At 37.1% G+C, this 23795-nt stretch overlaps 1 protein-coding gene across 5 annotated transcripts in view; it reads left to right on the forward strand.

The window, feature by feature from the left end:
• Positions 1-23795, forward strand: part of WWP1 (WW domain containing E3 ubiquitin protein ligase 1) — a 114948-nt gene that overhangs the window by 22473 nt on the left and 68680 nt on the right. For 3 of the 5 annotated variants that reach the window (XM_090283790.1, XM_090283791.1, XM_090283794.1), the window contains exons 2-4: positions 17583-17673; positions 21236-21374; positions 22027-22151. In XM_090283790.1, the coding sequence (XP_090139916.1) occupies positions 17583-17673; positions 21236-21374; positions 22027-22151 (355 nt within the window). Of the gene's footprint in view, positions 1-9433; positions 9530-17582; positions 17674-21235; positions 21375-22026; positions 22152-23795 lie in introns of all 5 variants that reach the window. The other 2 variants (XM_090283793.1, XM_090283792.1) reach the window with 1 other exon arrangement.

Genomic DNA, 23795 nt, shown 5'->3' on the forward strand with positions numbered 1-23795 from the left:
GCACTGGTGTGTGCTTGCGGTTGCCGCAATGGTGTGCGCCCGCGGTTGCCGGCACGGCGCATTCCCTTGCTGCCCGCTGGAACCGCCTGAGGTGTCCTTGCGCACGCGCGCCCCTGCATGGGCGGGGTGGCCCGAGAGCTTGCCTTGCCTGGGAGCACGCTGTCTCCTGTCCTTCAGCGCCAATGCTACTTGGTCGAGTCTCGTCTCTGCCAGCAGGCAGAGATCCGCTCTCCTCCCGACTCCTCTCCGGGGTAGCCTGTGGTCGCCAAAAAGCCTTTGTGTACTTCCATTCACAGCTCGGGCAGCCGCCCCAGTCAGGAATCCCATTTCGTCCCCTTTTCCTCCACTATCCTCACTAAACAGGTTGTTCCCAGATGGATTTTCTCTAATCCAGCAGTGCCATGACTCGACTCCTGCCAGTGTCCAGCTGTTCACTGAGATGTTCTGTCTGCAATTAGCCCAAACTGCAGACGGGTCTCGGGAGCCTGAAAACGCAGCATCCCCTCACTCCTCCGCCATCTTCTCACCCTTGCAGTTACAGCCAATCTCAAAGTTCCCTGTGACCAAGTGGGATGAAGATACCACTAAGAGAAACAGCCACTGAATTTGACAAATGGTTGCTGCAACACAGAAGGAAAAGATCCCAAGAAGAGAAACTGCTCAGTATGTCCAGGAGTGGGAACGCTTATTTTCTGGTTTCTGTTTCCTTCACTGTGGAGAGACATATATAACACCACCATCCACAATCCCCCCCTTTGTACTTGTTTCTCTCTGTCTCTGTTTCTTCATCTTCTTAAAGCAGACCCTTTAGCATCTCTTGCAATGATGGTTTGGTGGAGATGTATTCTTTTAGCCTTCTTTTGTCTGGGAAACTCCTTATTTCACCTTCCATTTGGAATGAGAGCCTTGCTGGGTAGAGTATTCTTGGTGTAGGCCTTTGTTTTTCATTGCTTGAAATATTTTTTGCCTTTCCCTTCTGGCTTGTAGTGTTTCTGCTGAGAAATCTGATGATAGCCTTATTGGAGCTCCTTTGTATGTTATTAGTTGTTTCTCTCTTGCTGCTTTTAGGATTCTCTCTTTGTCTTTGAATGTTGCCATTTTAATTATGATGTGTCTTGAAGTGGGCCTGTTGGGGTTCATCTTCATTGGGACTCTGTGCTTCCTGGATTTGCGTGACTCTTTCTCTCATCAAGTTAGAAAACTTTTCTGTCATTAGTTTTTCAAACAGATTTTCTATCCTTTGCTCCTCTTCTTCTTCTGGAATTTCTGTGATGCAGATATTATTACATTTCGTTTTGCCCTGCAGCTCTCTTAAAACCTCTTCATTGTTTTAAGTGTTTTTTCATTTTGTTGCACTGAAAATTTTTTTTCTACGTTGTCCTCCAGCTTGTTTCTCTGATCTTCTGCTTCCTCTAGCCTGCTTTTAATTCCTTCTCCTGTGTTCTTCAATTCAGAAATTATATTCTTCATTTCCTCCTGGCTCTTATTGATAGCTTCTATGTCTTTTTTCATGCTGGTGTAATTTTCACTAATTTCCTTGTCGTTTCCCTGGAATTCCTTGTAGTTTCCCTGGAGTTCTTTGTGGTTTCCTTTGGGCTCTCTGATCTCATTGAGCCTCCCTATAATCCATCTTTTCAATTCCATATCTGATAGTTTGCTTCCGTCTATTTCATTTAGCACTCTTTCTGGGGATTCTTCCTTTCCTTTTGCTGATTGATTGTTTGTCTGTCTCTCCATTTCTGTGACTCTTGTTTGTTTCTGCTTCTTAGATTGATCTCCACTTCTTGGATCTGCCCCTGGTGGCGTCAGATCATTTACCAGGCTGGGCCTAGGCAGCCTGTTCTTCTTTTTCTATTTTGATGACAATTTTAAGCATAAAAATCATCAATTTGAGAAGCATTGTAGTTTATTTAATAAAATATCTGAAACTAAATAAGGTTCTTTGGTTTTAAGCCTGCTTGTTGTTTTGGGATTCATTTGGCACTAAGGGTTCTTCACTAGCAGACAGGTATCAGACATGGGCAGCAGGCTATGACGGAGGCATGTGGACACAGTGGTGAAGATTCTCCTGCACTTTTGAATTTACAGTTAGTATGTAATGAGGAAAGTAAAACTATTTTCTTGAACACAAATGTTTGAAATCGGGGATTCTGAATAAAAATAGATGTAATTTATTTTAGTATTTACTATTTGCCTGGGACCATGCAAAGTACTTTTTCTTAGTGTGAGGAATTTCTTTTGGAATTTTGCTTTGATTTTTGTGGGAGAAATGCATATGTACAGAAAGAAATATTTGTGGCAGCCCTGAAACATCATTGTGGAATAATTGGTTTCCTTGTACTGTACAAGTGGTTCAGCTGTTATGGGTATGTTAGGCTTCTGTGGCTTAGTCTTGACAGCTCACCACCATTTATAATGTTTCTATGGGAAAACTAACTGTGTTCTAAGCAGCCATTGTTCCCTCAGACTTTTAGAAAAAGTCCAGTTGATATATAATTTGGGGATTAGTATATGACTTTGAATTATTTTTAATAATTAAGACTGGAAATGCCCGAGTTTAATGAGCTTTTCTCTTTATTTATATACTTTTGGCCATTTGAGTATTTAGTAAGTGAAGTGAGCATTTTAGGTAACATTTACTTTTTTATTGGCCACCTTTTTTTATCCTCACCTGAGGACATGCTTATTGATTTTTTAGGGAGAGGGGAATGCAGGGAGTTAGAGAAGGAGAAAAACATTGATGAGTTGCCTCTCATACACACCTCGACTGGGGACTAATCCTGCAACCCAGTCATGTGTGTCAACTGGGAATCAAATCTGCAACCTTTCGGTTTATGGGACCATGCCCCAACCAACTGTGCGACACTGGCCAGAGCAACTGGACGCTTTTTATTGAGCATTTATTTTGGGTTGTGGAAAGGAAATCACATTAGTTAGGTGGACATGGACTGGGAGCTCACAATTAGCAGGGCAAAGATGAGAGAGGGTATAGGTGGTTTATAGTCCCACTTGTACAGGATTTTCTTTATAATGTTTTAATTTTATTAAAGTTTTAGTTCTATGCTATATAGGTACATTTTAAAAATCTAACCACCCTATTTTCACAGAATTGTTTAATTATGAATCTTCCTTTAATATATATTTATTGAGTTGCTAGTAAAGACTGAAAGCTGGGCTAGGGGCTGGAATTATAAATATGAGTTGAACACCCAAAGATGGGACTCAGGAGACACCAGAGCCCTGTCAAAGTGAATCCTGCTCCCTGGCATAAGCCCCTGCATAGCAGCTCCTCCACTGTAGTCACCGCCATTCTTCATAGCCTGTCAGTATGAGGGTCAGTCCCTTTTATTGAGGTACCAGCGGCCATCAAGGCTCAACCACAATAGGATGCCACACATAACCCACACAAGAGACACACCTGGAGCACTGGCTCAGGTGACCAAGGACACTATACCACTGGGCCCCCCAGGACACCTACATAAGACCACTCTGCCAAGACTGGGAGATGCAATAGATAGTTTTAATACATATAAAGAAACACAGGAAATGAGCCAAAATGAGGAGACAAACATGTCCCAAATGAAAAAACAATAAAATTCTAGAAAAAGAAGTAAAATGGAGACAAGCAATCTACAATATGCAGAGTTCAAAACACTGGTTTATAAGGCTACTCAGTAATCTCAGTGAGAACTTGAACAAAGAGATAGGAAACATAAAAACGGAGTTAGAAAACATAAAATTTTAACCAGTTAGAAAGGAAAGCTACAATAACAAATGAAGAATACATTAGAGGGAATTAACAGATCAGATGAAGCAGAGGATCAAATCAGCAACCTGGAAGACAAGGTAGCAGAAAACACCCAATCAGAACAGCAAAAAGAAAAAAAAACATCCAAAAATGAGGAGAGTTTAAAGGGCTTCTGGGACAACATCAGGTATAACAAACTTCTTAATATAGGGATACCAGAAGGAGGAGAGAGAGAGAGATAGGGAGCAAGAACATATTTGAAAAAATAATGACTGAAAACTTCCCTAATTTGGTGAAGAAAAAAGATATAGAAGTCCAGGAAGTGCAGTGTCCCAAACAAGATGAACCCCAAGAGGCCCACACTAGGACACACCAGAATTAAAGTGGCAAAAGTTAAAGACAAAGAGAAAATTTTATAAGCAGCAAGAGAAAAAGAGTTACTTGTAAGGGAGCTCCCATAAGACTAAGCTTATTTCTCAACAGAAACACTATAAGCCAAAAGGTATTGCACCAAATTTTCAAAGGAAATAAAAGCAAGGGCCTACAACCAAGGCTACTCTATCCAGAAAGTCTATCATTTAGAATCAAAGGAGAGAGAGCTTCCCAGATAAGAAAAGCTAAACCAAACCAGTATTACAGGAAATGTAAAAGGGTCTTTAAGAAGAAGAAGAAAAAAATATAAAAGGATCTTCTTTAAACGGAAGAAAAAAATTAAAAATGAGTAATAAAATGGCAATAGTTACACACCAGTAAGTATTTTAAATGTAAATGGATTAAATGTTCCAATCAGTAGACACAGGGTGGCTGAATGGATAAGAAAATGAGATCCTTACATATGCTGCCTACAAGAGACCCACTTCAGATCATAAGACACAGAGACTGAAAATAAAGAAATGAAAAAAGGTACTTAATACAAATGGAAATTTTTAAAAAGCTGGGACAGCAATACATAATTATATCAGACAAAATAGACTTTTAAACAAAGACAAAGAAGGACCCAGAAGTCTACTTTTGGGTATTTATCCAAAGAAACCCAAAACGCTAATTCAAAAAGATATGTCCACCCCTGTGTTCATTGCAGTATTTACAATAGCCAAGATATGGAAGCAACCTGAGAGTCCATCAATAGATGAATGGATAAAGAAGAGGTGGTACATCTATACAATAGACTGTGACTCAGCTATAAAAAAAATGAACTCTTGCTATCTGTAATAACATGAATGGGTCTAGAGGGTATTATGCTAAGTAAAATGAGTCAAACAGAGAAAGACAAAAGCCATGTGATTTCACTGATATGTGGAATTAAAACAAAATAAATGAACAAATAGCAAACAAACTAATAGATACAGAGAACATTTTGATGGTTGCTAGAAGGCAGGCACATTGGGGACTGGGTGAAAAACATGAAGGGATTAAAAAGTACAAATTGGTAGTTACAAAATATCACGGGGGTGTAACATATATCATAGGAATATAATCAATAATATATTAATTGTGTATGGTGTCAGATGGGTCTATACTTAACTGGGCAATAACTTCATAAGCTATAAATGTGTACTCACTGTTGTATACCTGAAACTAATATAATTAGTATGTCAATTGTTAATTGAAAATAAAAATTATTAAAAGATGAGTTTTAACAAATTTACAATGTAATAAGGAGATAGAGAAATAAACAAGGTTTCAGTGCTATGAAACACAATAACTAATGAGTACAAAACTGAAGAGATGACATTGAGCTGAATCTTGAAGGATGATTAGAAATTAGGATGAGGAGTAGTGAAGAAGTAAACTGGGAAATCAGTATTTGGGTATTCTAAGCCATGATAATTTAAGGAGGTATACGGTTAAATTCAGCAAGCCTTTTAATTACTGCAGTGGGTAGCACAAAGTAATACAAATGTTTATTGATCCGATTAAAGGAAATAAATTTGTATTATATCACTGATAGAATAGATAGGTTATAGAGTAATTTTGAGAGTAAGGAATTCACATAGTCTGGAAATACTCGAGAATTGGCAGTAAAAACGGAATCTAGAGATGGACCGAGATTTAGAACTGTTAAAAGATAAGCAGTCATATTAAGAATTTTAAGAGCTGACTTGAACAAGAAGCTATTAGAACGGGACAGCGCCAAACTGGAAGTGGTTAGGAGCACTTTGGGACAGGAGCTGGGGAAAAACAGAGAAAGTGCTGGAGCAAAGAAGGAAATTATCTGACTGGCTGTAGCATGAAGCTAGTTGGCTGTTTGAGATTGGTTGCCTTACCATTTTGATTTCACAACCTTTCAGCATTCAGGTGTAGACTTGAGTTTCCTTGTGCAGGCCCTCACGACATTAGAGGCATTAATTCTGAAATTGCCTCCTTGTTTAATTCATAGTGCTTAGAAAATTGAAGTTGTGATGTGTATAGTGCATTTCAATTTAAAGTTATTATTAGTATTATTTGCTTATTACCTTGGTGTGGCAGCAGTTTTATATATATGAGAAACATTTTGAGATCATTGTAAAGCAGAGAAATTTTTCATGTAATTGAGAGGAGTAACACTTAAAAAAATAAGTTGAATATAAACTCAATGTTTACAAGAAGGTGAGATAGGTAAAACAAATATGTAGAGAATGAATCTATGAAAGGGGAGTTGTGAGATATGTCTGAAAAAGAAGTCTAGAAAAGAGGCCTGGATTTGTGTTGCTGAAAAAGAAGGGGTGAAAATTGGAGGAGTGAAAACAGAACCAGAAGGTTTTGGAAGAGTTCATGTATTTAACTGCTCTGGCTGAAAATCTGAAATTGGATGGAGATAATGCTGACTTAGGAAATTTGGTATTTTGAAGATAAGTATATTTTTCTCATCAAAAATAGTGCTGTGTAAAGTTCCAGAGACTTGGAAATTGACTAAAAGTGTAGAAAGATGGAGAGAGAGAAAGATGAGGTTATTAGATCTTATGGTTAGATGGGCATTTTTAGATTAAAATAAACCCCCAAACTCCAGTTGGAGGTTAAAGGATACTCATGGATGCCCACCTTTATTTGTCCTCTGGGAGATACAAGTGCTCTTCAAGTCACTGGATGGCACTGTTTGTAGGTGTTCCTTTTTACCCAGTGGCACTTGTGAATTATCAGGAGGGTGACATTCCTGTGTTTTGCATTTAAGAGGATTAATCAGTGATAATTATACAGAGGGGTCAGTAGAAACAAGTAGAGGTTCTAAGAATTCAACTAGCTTCTACTCCAAGCAGGTAAACGTGTACATTGAGACCTCAACACAGAGCTTATCCTCAAGGTGGAGGGAAGGCAGTGGTTGAGGAGAGATCTTGGAAAGAAAATGCCTATGGGAGATAGGATAGGAATCAAAAATGATGTTAACATGGCATTGTTAAAACTGAAAAGGACCGCATTTCGCCAGTTTCCCTGAGACACGTGTGAAAGTTTGAAACTGAAGTGCTGTGCAACTAAGTACAGTAGTGGTGTTATTGCCAGTAGGTGCTGCTGGGACCAAGGATTGCTGGAGGGACTGAGGGTCCTGAGTTATGTGGACAGAGTGCAGTGGCAAGGTGACTGTCGTCGAGTGACTGGGCAGAGGAGGAGGACTTGAGTCCAGATGTTATCTGTGCTAGTCAGTGGGATGGACACTGGCCAGATCCAGGGCCAGTGATTGTTGGCAGAGGCCTGAGACTTGAGTGGGGGTGATTGCATGGGGTGGGGAAGAACAGTAGGACTGAGTGTTGTCAGGAAGCTGTTCAGGGAGCTGGACATCTCTTGGGGAACTTAGGAGACCACAGTGGTGATTATTGGGAATTTGGTGTAAGTGATTCTATGGGCTGTGTTGGGAAAGCTTCCTACTGCTTCATCTTTCTTCTCCCCACATGCGGTCCAGTGTGAGGCCTCCTGATGATCAGTTCCAATAAAACAGGTTTTCCCCTTCTGAATATTTAGGTCGTGCAGAAATGTAAACTCGAACAGACTTATGCTTTATTATAACAGGATGCCACTAGAAAAATCTATTTGAGATACATCACAAAAGCTATCTACACAGAGCCATTCCATTGTTTACTAAGGTTACCAAATACACATGCCGGTTGCTCAGAACTGTGGGGTTTTCCAAGGAGCAGGACTTAAACCTAGGTGGTCTGGGCAAATCAGGACACACTGTCACTCTCTTGTTTCCTGACCTATTTTATAAACTCATTGAAATGACCAACAGTATCTTTTTACAAATGTTTTGTCTATATAGAAGTAACATTACCATATTGTTTAAAATTAAATTCCCTACTTTGAGTTTACGTTTTTATGAAAGACTTATTTTATGCTCTCAAGTTACAGAATTGGGTATTCTAGGGCAAGGGAGGCTGCTTGGTTCATCTTTATCTCTGCCACATTTATTGTGTTATAAATTTTGTGCTGTTGATGCAGTAACTTTGCCTAAATGCATGCTTTTTAACCTTCCAAGTTTCACATTCATTAGGCTAAACATCTTCAGCACCTGAGATGTACCATTCATGTCTCGTTCCTGAGATGTTTCCTGTGGATTAACATCATCTTTTAGATTCAGCCTGAAGCTGGGACTCTGTCTTCCACCATTTTTGTGTTCTTGCCAAACTTACTTTACAGATAGATAGGTGACAGTATTTCTCTGGCTTTTCCTGGCATTAACACTGTGCATAGTATGCAAAATGGGTAAGATCTATTGTTTTTTAAAATGTTCCTTCTAACTTGAGAATGACATCTGAAAGTAAGCAGGCAATTAAGATATATCCTATAAGTGAGGATTTGATTGTCTATAACCTTGGAGGACTGAAAGTCTGTTATCTACATTAAGGGCTCTTTTTTTGCAGTTGAATAACAATGAAATATTTGCTCTGTGGCATTCTTAAAGGATTGACTTGGACATAATCAGCTTACGTATAAATAGCCATATGTTCTGGGCATAAGTCATGACCTAAATTCATTTAGATGAATAACCAATTTGCTTAAAGTTTGTTAAAATTCAAGATTTGTTTTTTTCTTTTGCCACTCTAAGGCACACAGCTATTAAGTGGCAGAGTTAGAAATGAAATCCAAATAGTCAGACTCCAGAGTCTGCGCTTATAAACTTTGTGCTGTTTGTCTCCCCCAATATGTTACTGTTCTTAACAATCCTCATCCTGGTTATGGTGCCTTCATCCACCTGGATAGTGAGGTTGGACACTTCAGTTTTTCAGAATCTTTCTAGTAACCCTCATCTACCCCATAATCTTCTGGTCAGAGATCTCGTACAATCCTCAGGTTTTTTGTTCACACTACCAGTGCCCTGGTTCAGATAAATTCATTGAAAAACCTACTGCTGGCATAATTATTCTTCTAAAATGCAGTTGTGGTTATGGAAATCCTTCAGTTACCCTCAGGATAAACTGTATAGTACTATGCTTTGTTTATTTTGAGTGCCACTTAAACTGTTCCTTGGGATTTTATACAATTTGGGTTATCCTGTTTGCCATCAGCCTCGTCATTTCACACTATTCTTCCATCCCATTGTCCAGCTGCCTCAAAGTTCTCTGAATGCTCCATATTCTCTGTAATTTAAGATGTGAACCTTCTTCTGATTACTGAAGATTTGATTATCCACTTCCTCTTGGGTGCCCCCAATGTGCTACTTTATGTTCAGAATTTATTTCAGTAACTGTTACATTGAAAGCTCTTTGTTTACAGGTTTTTGTCCTCACTAGACTATGAGCTCCTTGAAAGAAGGAATCGCGTCTTACTCATCTTTATATCCCCAGCATCCAGTACAGTTCCTGATACAGAGTAAGCAATTAGTGATTTTTTTAAAAAAAATCACTGTTTAGCTGTAAAACTCCATACATATTGATAATTAATTATACCTATGTAGACCTGGTAATAACATTATCATAAAAAATAGGGCTATAGACTTTTAATACTTCTGAGGCTCAGCTTCCTTAAGGGTAAAATGGAATAATACCTCCCTACTTATACAGAGTTATTGTAATGCTCAAGTTAAAGAATATATATATATATAATAGTATATTTTAAATGCCACACAACTTTGTTATTAAATGAAGTGTGAGAACTCTGTTGAAATTGATCATTTTATTTGCTGTGTATCTTCCTTTTTAAGGCAAGATGGTACCATATTTTAATCATCTCTGTCATGTTCTGCAGTTTAAGATGGCAGTTACTGGTAGAGGCATACATTCTTGAGTTGGAGGATTTGTTGACATAGAACAAAGGAAGATGTAGTTTTCAGGTGGGAATCTGGGAACAGAGACAGTAGAGTGAACAGTATTTTACCTCGTTGTCACTGTTTCCCCAGTCTGCATAGTGTTTTAAACTTCAGTTCTTCTCAAATACCTAATCCTGTGCCTGTTTGTCTTTTTTATTCTCCTCAATTACCTTTCTGTGTAATTCGCTAATAAAGTCCCTTGATTTTCTTTTAATCTACCTCCACATGAATTAATATCTTCACCTCTTCTTTAGTCCTCATGTACTACTCAGAGGAAGGAGTTTATTTTCCTTGGCAGACTAAGTATACATAATCTGTGAAAGCTATGCCTTTCCCTGCTGCCCTTCACAGGCTACAGACAGACCCCTTCCCATCACACCTGATGAGTTACTAATCTGCACTTTTCCTGTATCTTCTTTGCCTTCTGTTCATTCTTTACATTTTTAAAAGTTCTATAATTTGAACATTTCAGTTTAATTGTAACATGGGAGTTAATAAAAACAAGCATTTAGGAACTAACCACTCGACTGAAGAACTAGGTCAATACCAACAGTTAGTTAACATGAGCACCTCTAACCCCATGTTCCTGTCTTTCCTCAAACCTGAAGTAACTGCTATTCTGAATTTGGTTTTTTTTTTTAATCTCCTCTTTTTAAAATAGTTTTACCACATATGTATTTCTTTGTTTTGAGTTTAATAATTTTGGTTTATGGGCTTTTGAAAACTTGCACAAATGGTATTTTATTATAGAGGACAATCTAATTTACAAATACTTATACAGTTCAAGAAAAAAATTAAAGCATAAAATAATACATAGAAAAATCTCCGTATGCACATTCAAATTTATAAGAAAATCGTCTTGGAGAGTTATTTTTGGACCGTGTGGATATCGTCGTACCATGTACAAAATAAAGCTCCTTATCCACAGTGTGAAAATGTAGCAGAAGCATTTCCATACACTAGTTTCTTTAATTTGTGCAGAAATGTTTGGTTAGATTCATGGTAGCTTTTCTTGTGATTGATTCACTTTGACCTCAGCAGCAATGTTTGTTGATTATATAGCTTTTGCAACTCAGGATCCACAGTGCCCCATGCTTCTGGATTTTTTTTTCCAATTATGGAATTATGGCATTTTTCAAAGGAAATACAGAGCAAAAGATAGGGTCATGACAGCCACCAAAAGAATTCATTTCTTTCTTGTCTTTCCGAGTTGGAAGCATTTCTTGATGGCCTCAGTGTGGAGTGTTAAATCTTGGAGGTGGGACTGAGTAAGGCAGTGTTAATATTTAGAACCTCTATTTGTTTTTCCTTTTCCTTCACTGTTACGTTCCTGAGATCCAGTTGTGTTGATGCCAAAGCTCCAGTCAGTCATCTCTGCTGTTGCATACTGTTCCATCATGTGAGTTAGTCTGATTCATTTAACATTGCTACCAGTGGACATTTCCTATTTTTCATGTCTTCTTTTATGAAGAATGCTTATAATTGGCACATTAGGTACAAACATTTTTATAGCGTATATCTAGAATTGCTCATTGAAGGACTTGTAAATGTTCAGCTGCACATGACAGTACCACATGGTACATGTACCAGCAGCATTTTACCATTTTAAACACCTAGTACCAATGTGTAAGAGCTACTGCTGTGCCACTTTTTTGGCCATTATTTGATACTCTTAAAATTTTTCGTTTTTACCATTCTAGTGCGTTTAAAAATATCACCTCACGTGGTCTTGTCTTGTATTTCTCTGATGAATCATGACATTCTGCATTTTTTCATATATTTATTAGCTTTATGAGTCCTTGTCTAAAAAATTCTTGTTCAAGTTTTTACCCATTTGCCTACAGTGTTGTTAGCCTAACAGATTAACCTATGAACTCATTAATTTTCAACCTTCTTTTCCTACTATAAGTCTTTAAAACTATAGATTTGCCTATAATTTTTAATGCATCCCACACATTTTTGTATGTGATATTTTTGTTATTTAGCTCCTAGTATTTTTTTTTTTTTTTTTAATTTCTCACCTGAGAACATGCTTATTGATTTTAGAGGAGAAGGGAAGGAGAGAGCAGGAGAGAAACATTGATGTGAAAGAGAAACATCAGTTGGTTACCTCTCATATGTGCCCCAGCTGGGAATCGAACACAAAACTTAGGCATGTGTCCTGGGAATCAAACCCATTATCTTCTGGTTTACGGGACAGTGCTTCAACCAACTAAGCCACACCAGCCAGGGCAGTTCCTAGTATTTTTTAAAGAAATGTCCAGTATGGTTTTTCTGACCCATGAAATATTTAGAAGTGCTTTTTTCTTTTTTATTTATATGTTTAAAATTTATCTATTTAAAAAAAACTTTATTAGTTCAGGGTCACTCTTAGTATTTTATTTTAGGCAAAAATTCATAGGTGGTTCTGACTACTGCCAGTTGCATCAAATTGTGAGGCACATGTTAAGTGGTTATCTGACTTCTAGTGATGCTTGGTCTGATCTGTGGATTCAGATAGTGTCAGCATTACTTTACTTAAAAATTTCCCACCTTGATATTTGAAATTCTTCTATAAGTCTGTCTGACTATATGTGGAAATGATTACCAAATCTAAATTAGTACATATTACAAGCTGGAAATTATTATTTTTTAATAATAAGAATAAATTATTAAAATTAAAAATGTCCAACTTTTTGCTTAATGAATGATTTTAATACCTATTAAATCATGTCCTTGACTCATATTTTATTGGGTTCTAAAATTGTGATTTTCTAATTCTATCCTTTGATCTCCTTTTATTTCTTTGAAATTTCCTCTCATGAGCTGTTAGGTAACCCTGAGATACAATTCATAAAGGAAAACAGAATAAATATTTATCTCTTTCATCAATTTTCAGAGTAATTACTTGATACACCTGGTAACTTTTAATGATAGTCAGTGATTTTTCTTTTATACTATTTAGATTTAAACTTTTAGAATTAAATCTATTTAATTTTTTTGTTTTTTCTTTTTAAAAAAACTTTTATTGTTATTCTAGTGCAGTTGTTCCAAATTTTCCCCTTTGCCCTCCTCCACCCAGCCCACCTCCCACTTTCACAATTAATCGCCACATTGTTGTCCATGTCCATGGCTGATTTATACATATTCTTTGGCTATTCCGTTCCCCTTCTTTTACCATTATCCTCCTCCCTATCCCCTATGGTTGCTGTCAGTCTTTTCCATGTTCCCATGTCTCTGGTTCTATTTTATTCATTAGTTTATTTTTGTTCATTAGATTCTTCTTATAGGTGAGATCATATGGTATTTGTCTTTCACTGACTGGCTTATTTCATTAGCATAATATTCCTCGTTCCATCCATGCTGTTCCAAAAGATAGGAGTTCTTTCTTCTGTATAGTATTCCATTGTGTAAATGTACCACAGTTTTTTGATCCACTCATTTATTGATGAGCACTTAGGCTGTTTCCAGTACTTGGCTATTGTAAATAGCTAGAACACAGGGGTTCATAAGTTGTTTTAAATTGCTGTTTTGGGATTCATAGGGTCCAGTCCAGCAGTGGAATCACTGGGTCAAAAGGCAATTCCATTTCTAGTTTTTTTTAGGAAATTCCATACTGTCTTCCACAGTGGCTGCATCCCCACCAACAGTGCAGTGGGGTTCCCTTTTCTCTGCACCTTCACCAGCACTTGTTTGTGGGTTTATTAATAATGGCCATTCTGACCAGTGTGAGGTAATATCTCATTGTGGTTTTGATTTGCATCTCTCTGATGTCTAGTGATATTGAACATCTCTTCATATGGCCATCTGTTTGTTTTCCTTGAAGAAGTGTTTATTCAGGTCCTTTGTTCATTTTGTAATTGGATTGTTCGTCTTCCTGGTGTTGAGTTGTATAAGTTCTTTATATATTTTGGAGATAAACCCTTGTCTTATGTATCATTGGCAAATATGTTCTCCCATATGGTCGGTTCCCTTTTTATTTTTATGATGGTTTCTTTAGCCATTTCGAAGCTTTTTAGTTTGATGTAGTCCCGTTTATTTATTCTTTCCTTTATTTCCCTTGCTGTAGGAGCTATATCAGCAAAAATATTGCTATGTAGGATATCTGAAATTTTACTGCCTATTTTTTCCTCTAGGACTTTTATGGTGTCATGACTTACATTTAAGTCTTTTAACCATTTTGAGTTTATTCTGGTGTATGGTGTAAGCTGGTGGTCTAATTTCATTTTTTTGCACGTCCCTGTCCAGTTCTCCCAACACCATTTATTAAAAGAGGCTATTTCTACTCCATTGTATGCTCATGCCCCCTTTGTCATATATTAATTGACTGTATAGACCTGGGTTTATTTCTTGGCTCTATATTCTATTCCATTGATCTTTGTTATTATGCCAGTACCAGACTGCTTTGATTACAGTGGCCTTGTAGTATAGTTTAATATCAGGTATTATGATCCCTGTCAAGATTGATGAGGCTATTCAGGGTCTTTTTTGGTTCCATATTAATTTTTGAAATACTTGTTCTAGATCTGGGAAAGATGCCACTGGTATTCTAATAGGAATTGCGTTGAATCTATAAATTGCTTTGGATAATATGGACACTTTAATGATGTTAATTCTTCCAATCCATGAACACGGTATATGCTTCCATTTATTTGTATATTCCTTAATTTCTTTCTTCAGTGTTCTGTAGTTTTCCGAGTACAGGTCTAAAAATTTATTTTTCATTATTGAATTATAACTTAATTGTATTATAGTTAGAGCCTGGGAACAACATGATACATATTTGAAATTCAGTGAGATTTTTATTTTCCCTTGTGTGTATTTTTTTTATGTCTCATATGCTTGAGAAAAAGAGTTTATTTCTAATAGTTGGATATAAGATTCTGTGTATGTTCATTATATTTTGCTTATTCGTAGTTATTTTCTTAGTTCACTTGGTCTGAAAAATTGGAGTGGGTTGAAATTGCATATGACAATAGTGAATTTGTCAATTTCTTCCTGTAGTTCTAACAGTTTTTTAAGGCTTTTTTTTTCCCCAGGAGATAATCTGGATAGAGATTTTGATTTGCTCAAGCATGTTCCTGGGTAGAGAGAGACTTGGAGAAAGCACAGGCTGTTAAAATATATTCTGTATAATCTTTCCCCTTGTATTAATCTTCACCATCAGATTAGAGAGTAGCGCACTTATAGTACTGAATTAAAGGATGGATTTTTTTAGGTTTCTTTGGCTCCGGTACGGACTTGGAGTCTTAATCCTCCTTGCCATGATTCCTTTCAGACTCCTTCCATAGTCTTTGTTTCTTCCACCTCTTGGACCATGGGAATCCCTACTTTTGGGACACTCACCCATCTACTTGATTTTCATCTTTCCAGGTTGACCCTCCCTGAGATGGCTGAGCTGGAACCCCTTCCCCATCACTCTTAGTGGGTTGCTGCTCTGACATGCAGAAGGATGAGCAACTTTACCCACACATCCTCTTGTGATGAAGGGGCCATCATTACCATTAGCAGCTAATCAGGTCTAGGAGGCTTAGAGCTGGAGAGTGCCAGTCTTCTGCTTTAATGAGGATTTCATCCTCCAGAGACTTCCCACTCTTTCTTTTGAGCATCCTGATATGACTTCTGACATATGGGGCTGAGGTCCCAGTTTGAGATGACTCACTTGTGTCCTTGACCATTGCTATTCCTGAGTATCTTCACTTTGCAGTTTGGGTATCTCCCAAGGCTGTTGTTCTAGTTTTGGTTCATATAGCTGAGACTGGATTTCTCCTGTTCCTCCTGTAGCTACTCTTATGGTTCTTATTCTTCCACAGCAAGGTAGCAGGTTTTACGCCTCCAGAGACAAGCCATTAGGCTAGACTGTGAGGCCCCAGAGGAGGAGTTGTCTTCCTTAAGAGTACTCTGAGGCTTTAATTACATTTGGGGCTTTGGGAAGGACCTCTGTCATCAACCTGCCGATCATCCATGACTGGATGGCCCATCTGTTTTATTGGTCTTCCCAGCCATCTGCTTCCTCTGTAGTCATCACCCCTATAGTACCACTACCACAGGCACATCTGCCACAGTGTGTCCTGGAGTCATTGCCTCTGCTATAGCATCTGCAGCCTCTGTCATCACAGCAGTCTTGGCCTCCATAACCATCACTATGTCTGCCTTCAAAGCTGTTGTCACCTCTCCTAAGTGCATAGTCGTCAGAGCTATCTGTGGCAGTACGATTCCTCCAGTCTGTCTGTTTTGTCAGAATTCTGATTTCTTCTTCAGTCAGAAGAAGTTATTTCTGTCTTTATCTTGTGCTTAATCAGACTTGTCCATGGGAATTCTGTTACCTAGAGACTGTTCATGAAGCTCAGGGCACTGAGCAGGGAATCCAGGTTATCAAACTCAGTATATGAGAACTTTTCGGGTTCTCTGGAGTGCTTGGTTCACACAGTAAATGCGCTGCACTGATATTTAATCCTCCAAAGAACTTCTTAGTGGAGATTTATGTCACATCACAAGTTGGGTTCCCTAGGAGAGTTGTGTAGGGTGGCAATTTGGGAAGATGACCCTAGTCAATCACTGGGTTCCCAAGCAGCTATGGAGCAGTGGGCAGGATGCAATGGGCAGTTGGAACTGCCTTTTGCATGTTGTCATTATTGTGCCAGCTGGTTAAAATACCTTCCAGATCATATACTAGTTAAATTCCTGAATTTGATCATTATACCATCATTATTTAATAGAATATTTTTAAGAAGTACACACTAAATATTAAAGGGTAAAGGGGCAGGCTACTTGGGTGGTCAGATAATATATATGAAGGGGGACCCCCCAAAAAACTAGAATTTATTTATTAAAAATTGTGTATTTATTCTTACATGTTTAAACTTCAGTCACCTTCAAAGTACTCTCTATTTGATGCAATACACCTACTGAGACTTTTTCTACTGCTCAAAACAGTTTTTGAATTTGTTGATTTTGATGCCTTTTAGTGCTTCTGCCATTTTTTTGTTTCACCTCTTCCACATCGGCAAACCGTTTCCCTTTGAGGACTTTTCATTGGGGAAACAACAAAAAAAGTCACTCAGGGAAAGATCAGGTGAATAGGGAGGGTATAGCACCAGGGTCATGCTGGTAATTTTGGTCAAAAACTGCTCAACACTCAGCATGGTGTGGGCAGGTGTGCTCGTAATTCACCCATCATGAAATGAGCAAATGCATTGAAAGAGTCTTAAGAAATAAATCACTGAAGCTGAACGCAGCCACTCAAAACAATGCCAGCTGGTATACAGATACAGATGGATTCTTAGAATACTCAGCTAGCAAAGGAAGCCTGTACTACAAGGCACCTGCCCTCCAGAAGATAATTGTTTTTGGGGGGTCCCCCATCATACATACATAGATATTACAATATGCCATAAATAGATAAATCAACACATCACAACTGTGCTCAGATTGACTCAGATTTGGTTTGTTGGCCATATTTGTCTATAATGCTTAAAGTACTAAGTCTTAATTTAAAATGATGGACAGCTGTTTGTGTCAACATGCGATGGGTTGAAAATATATCAGGTGTGGTTCCTAATTAATTCAACTAGTTTTAATCATACTGAAAATCACAATCTCTTACTTAACACATGAATAAATTGAATTTTTTTATAGGTTTTAGCTGAACTGTGGGACATGGCCACTGCTTCACCAAGGTCTGATACTAGTAATAATCACAGTGGAAGGTTACAGTTACAGGTAACTGGTAAGTTATTTCCATAACTTAAAATAGTGGTTCCCAGATGGAACTTTCTTTTAGATTCATACTGTAGTGTATTTGTTACAGCAGGCCTCAATGGTAGATACTCTCTAAAGGTAATTAATTTATTCAGTGGATAGAGTATTTATAGAACCTGTGCTGGGTGTGGAGAAGATATGTCTGTCCTCTTTGGTGGGAGAATTTGGGTACTGGAATTAGTGTCATTCAGTTAGCCCTTAATGATTATTAGGATGGAGAGGGAAGCTGAAGGTCATCTTTCCTTCTTTTATCCATTTAGCAATCCATTCAGTCATTGGGCAAATATTTGTTAAGTGGAATTATGTATATAAAAATATAGGCCCTAGTTCTCCAGGAATATTTAGCGGTGGGACAGGTTTGTTTTGTGTGGACAGTTACCACACAGTGATCATTAACTGGATGCAGTGAGAACCTAGAGGAAGGTGTTTTAGGTCTGCTTGGGTTTGCAGGTGGCCTATGGATATACAGAATGTATAAGAGAAGGACTCATAGAGGCTAATACTTGAATTCCCACAGGAATAATAGGAATTCATCTCCAATTAGATTGGCAGCAGAGCGTGTTAGAGGGAGAGGGAACAGCATTTACAAGAGCATGAAAAAGCCTTGGTTAGGGGACTTCAGAGCATTCATTCTTGCTAGTTGGGATACATGATTCAAGGAGGAGTGGTAATTAAGCCAGCAGTTTTACTTCTAGAAATTTATTTTGCAGATATTGATATTGTCTGCATAATTATGAATAGTACCTTACAATTTATAAAGTATTATATTCATAATTATAAACAATGTATAATTTATATAGTTAAGTATTTATATTTGTATATAAATAATATAAATATCTGCATGGTAATTTCCTATGAGTAATGTATATATAAAGAGAGTTTGTAATATACATTATATATGTGTATATAGAGTTTTAAATATTTATTATATAAATATATTTATAAATCATACATAAATATATTTATAAATCATATATAAATACATGTGTGTATACACACAGAGAGAGAAAGAAAGAGATTGTAATAGCAAAAGACTGGCAGTGGAATTCTAGGTAGACAACGAAATGAATATGTGTACCAGTAGGAGCCAACGCCTAAGATAATATTGTTGAGTTAAAGAGCAGAGTGTGTGGAATAGTATGTATAATAAGCTTTGTACCTAGACTATTAAAAATAAGATTTTCCTCAGGAGGTTAGGGAGTTGGTTAGTGTAAGAAGGAGATACTGTTTAATGCCCATGGCATTCATTACTGTGAGTTTAGTTGTTTCTAGTTTTCAGTGAACAGCTAGGATATGCTTTTTGTCTTACAAAGCAAAACACAAATCCTGACTTTGTGCCAATATCAAGATGGTGGAAAACACCCAATCAGAACAGTGAAAATAAGAATTAAAAAAATGAGGAAAGTTCAAGGAACCTCAAGCAAAACATCAAGTGTAACAACATTTGTGTCATAGGGTTACCAGAAAGAGAAGAGAGAGAGCAAGGGATTGAGAACCTGTTTGAAGAAATAATGACTGAAAACTTCCCTAACCTGGTAAAGGAAATAGACACACATGGTCAGGAAGTACAGAGTCCCAAATGAGATGAACCTAAAGAAGCCCATGCCAAAACACATCATAATTAAAATGGCAAAGTTTAATGACATAGAATCTTAAAAGCAAGATGAAAAACAGTTACTTACCTACAAGGGAGCTCCCATAGACTGTCAGCTGATTTTTCAACAGAAACTTGAAGGCCAGAAGGAATTGGCACAGAATATTCAAAGTGATGAAAAGCAAGGGCCTATAATGAAAATTATTCTACCCAGGAAAGCTATTATTTAGAATAGAAGGAGAAAAATAGCTTCCCTGGTAAGAAAAAGCTGAAGGAGATCACCACCTCCAAACCAGTATTACAAGAGGAGGGGGAGAGGAAGGAGGAAGAGGAATATCAGTAATAAAATGGTAATAATTACATACCAATCAATAATTACTTTAAATGTAAATAGATTGAACGCTCCAGTCAAAGACATAGGGTGGCTGAATGGATAAGAAAACAAGACCCTTACATATTCTGCCTGCAAGAAACCCACTTCAGATCAAAAGACACACAGACTGAAAGTAAAAGAATGGGAAAAGGTATTTAATACAAATGGAAATGAAAAAAAAAAGCTGGGTAGTAATACTTTTATATCAGACAAAATAGACTTTAAAACAAGGAAGGACCCAGCAATTGCACTTTAGGGTATTTATCAGAAGAAACCCAAAACACTAATTCAAAAAGATACATGCACCCCTACGTTCATTGCAGCATTTACAATAGTCAAGATATGGAAGCAATCTAAGTGACCCTTGGTGGTATATATGTACAATGGACTATGACTCAGCCATAAAAAGGAATGAAATCTTGCCATCTGCAACCTAGAGGGTACTATGCTAAGTAAAATGGGTAAGACAGAAAGACAAAAGCTATGTGATTTCACTGATAGGTAGACCCTTAAAAACAAATGAACAAACAAAATAGAAACAAATTCAGAGAGAACATTTTGATTGTTGCTAGAAGGCAGGTGCATTGGGGACTGGGTGAAAAAGGGGAAGAGATTAAGATGTACAAATTGCCAAAATAGTCATGGGGATGTAAAATATAGTATGGGGAATATAGACAATAATATCGTAATAAGTATGTGTGGTTCGGATGGGTTCTAGACTACCGAGTGATCACTTTGTAAGTTACATAAATGTGTAATCACTATGTTGTACACCTGAAACTAATGTAATATTTTATGCCAATTGTAATAGAAAATGGAGCAATTATTAAAAGAAAGTAGGATACTACAGTTGATTCTTGAATAATTTGAGGGTTGGGAACACTGATCCCCTGAGTAGTTGAAAAATCTTAAGTATAACTTTTGACTCCCCAAAAACTTAACTACTAATAGCTAACTGTAGACCAGAACCTTACTGATAACAGTTGATTAACGCATATTTTGTATGTTATTTGTATTGTATACTGTATAACATCAGTAAGCTAGAACAATAGTAAGCTGGAGAAAAGAAAAATAAAATCATAAGGGAGAGAAAATATATTTACAGTACTATATGTGCTTATAGAAAAAAAAACTACATATGTATAAGTATACCTGTCCAGTTTAAACTTTTATTGTTCAAGGGTCAACTGCAGTTGCTTAGGGCTGGAGGAGGGGGAGTTGGGAGGTGTTGGAAGGAAAGAGATGTGTGACCATTTATGGTATGGGGTATCTTTTGGGGATGTGACTCTTTTTACAAATTAATTGTGGTTACACAAGGACTGTTGAATTATATAGTTGAAATGAGTGAACTATATGGTGTGTGAATTATATTTCAATAACACTGTTAAAATTCAAATGGTTCTCAGGCATTATTAAATTTTTGTAGTAGTGTTTTATTTTCATTCTGTCAATGAAAAGAGTTTGAGTTGCACAAGCTGCACAGTTCCATTTTTATTGATTTATTAGTACAAATACTACTTTCTGGCTACATACATTCACTAGTGATTATCATATTTCTGTTAGTTTCTAGTGCCAAACTAAAAAGAAAAAAGAACTGGTTTGGAACAGCAATATATACAGAAGTAGTTGTGGATGGAGAAATTAAGAAAACAGCAAAATCCAATAGTTCTTCTAATCCAAAGTGGGATGAACAGCTAACTGTGTAAGTACTTCATATGAAGGATGCAAAATCTTCAAAAGGAAGTATGTCTCTTGTACCTTTTAAAAATTATTATTATTTTGTAGGAAAACTTCATAGTATGACTGCTGTTTTCCAGTATGAATAGATCATTTAAAGTATGAAAAAAATTGTCAGTTAATTCCACTTCCTTGACAGAGGAGGCATAGTAATCCTTGCTTTTGCTTTATAAAGTAAATTATTTCCAGGTAGCCATATTTTCTCTTCCTGTCTTATGAAAATAAATAGGGCAGAAAATCAATTCTTAATTTTAGTATTTCTGAAATACAGTGTTATAAATTTGTGTATTATAACCATTGTCATCAATTGTCTTAAATCTTTAGAAATTTTTTTAAAACAGAAATAGTTATTGTGAAATCTCATACCATTGATGTATTGCTGGTGTTGTGGTTCTCTAACTACAAAAATTCTTACCTAGCTATGAAAGTTGTAATGTACTTAAAAGTAAGTGCTATTTTTATCATTCAAGTAGTTTACTGTTTCATACAACATTTTTCCTCAAATAAACTGAATCATGGCTTTAAACAAAATAATTGAAGTAAATGAACTAATAGGAATTAGCACTTAGAATAATGGTATATTCTTTTATATTTTTGTTATAATTTCACCCCTACAGAAATGTGACCCCACAGACCACACTGGAATTTCGAGTTTGGAGTCATCACACTTTGAAAGCGGATGCTTTATTAGGAAGAGCAACAATAGATCTGAAACAGGCTCTGTTAATACACAACAGAAAGTGTAAGTTTTTGGTCTAACCTTTGCTTTCAATGTATTTTAGATACTTTGAAAGTATCCTGAAGTCCCAAAGCAAAAGCCTAGTGTTGTATTTATCAGAGAGAACATCAGTTATTGCCTGTAATTGTGGTGTTCTATGAAACAAGAAATATTTACTGTGGCCTTCTCCATCCTACAGATTTACAAAACGATGCCAGTCATTCATGACTTGGTGAGAGAATTATGACTACAACACAGTGTTTCTGATTCCTAGGTCCTCAATTTTGAGTAGAAGTAATAGAAAATACGACACTAGACAGCCTTACAGGATCTAAAAATATAACTGATCAAATTCTTGGCTGCTTTGCATTCAGCCTCTTGGCTTAGCACTTGACTCGGGTTTTAGTTAGGCATCAGCTGAATGAGCTCTAGTTCAGTTTGGGGGGTGTTGTGGGGTTTATTTTTAAAAAGAAAAAAAAAACAAAAAACAAAATGACAACTACTATTTTTATATTCATCTGTCCCCAGTGTCAAAATGAGAATTCGCTCCCTGTTCTAGGGGGACAGGTTATTAATAAACAGGTATTACGTGTTTGAGGTGTGAAAGTGATAATTGTCACTTGCATGAATAGAGCCTGCATATACTGAGAGCTGCAGAGCAGGGGTGTTCTCTACTGTGTCTGTTCTGCCCCTGTTCACAGAGAATCAGCTTTTAGGGATGAAGTTGGAGAGGAATGTCCTGAGAGGAAGTAAAATAGAGAACAGCACCTGGATCTAATATGCCTGCAGAGTTCCACTGTAGTTTCTGGCAAGACACTTAGAAACATCTGTGGTATGAATGAATGACAGACAGGGTAAAGTCCTCTGAGGCAGATGACAATATGGTGGAAGTAACTGGAACCAGAGGAAATATTTGTGGGGCTGTGATATTCTAGGGTAATTGTAGGATGAAGGGACATGGTGTGGTCATAGTAGGGAATGTTGTTATAGAATTGATGATGACATTTATAAAACTGTTAACACACAGACAATGGAATTCATAAGCAGCTTGAAAGTAGACTATTTTATTCATCTTTGTTTTTCAGTGCTTTCCACTATCAACAGCCAAAGGTTTGAGTAAGTTCAGAAAAAATCTTAACAATGGAATCTTACTGTATATGAAACACAGAGCAATGTGAGACACACAGCTCACTCATGCACACACTCAACATGCCCTTGCTCTTGTACCCGCAACAGTTCCTGAATTAACTTCTGTGGAACCCTGTTTCTCAAACTAGTTTGAAACCACTTGGCTAGCGGCTCCTGGTTTCTATACATTGTAGAGTGTTAATTCGGTTTCTCTGATTTCCTGCTTACAGCTCAGTACTTGGCCTGCTTTGTCCAGCACACCTTCTTGTTATCTTCTGAGTGTGCTTTCCTGATCAACTTCTTAGTATTTTCAATAATTATGTATGTGTTTAGTATGTTTTTATATTTAATGCTTTAATATACATGGAATTATGTGGAAGGGTATAAAAAGTACCCTAAGTTAATTTCCTTCTGTTGATGCCCAGGTTTTTCATGGTACTAATATTTCTGATCATGGATGGATTTGGCTGTTTCACTTATGTAGCAGCCTCCCTCCATTCTGTTTGTCTTGATAGTGATTCAGGCTGTGTGGTAGACTCA

This window comes from Furipterus horrens, unplaced genomic scaffold, assembly GCF_987537825.1.
Source record: "Furipterus horrens unplaced genomic scaffold, mFurHor1.1.pri manual_scaffold_7, whole genome shotgun sequence".
Classification (NCBI taxonomy): Eukaryota; Metazoa; Chordata; class Mammalia; order Chiroptera; family Furipteridae; genus Furipterus; species Furipterus horrens.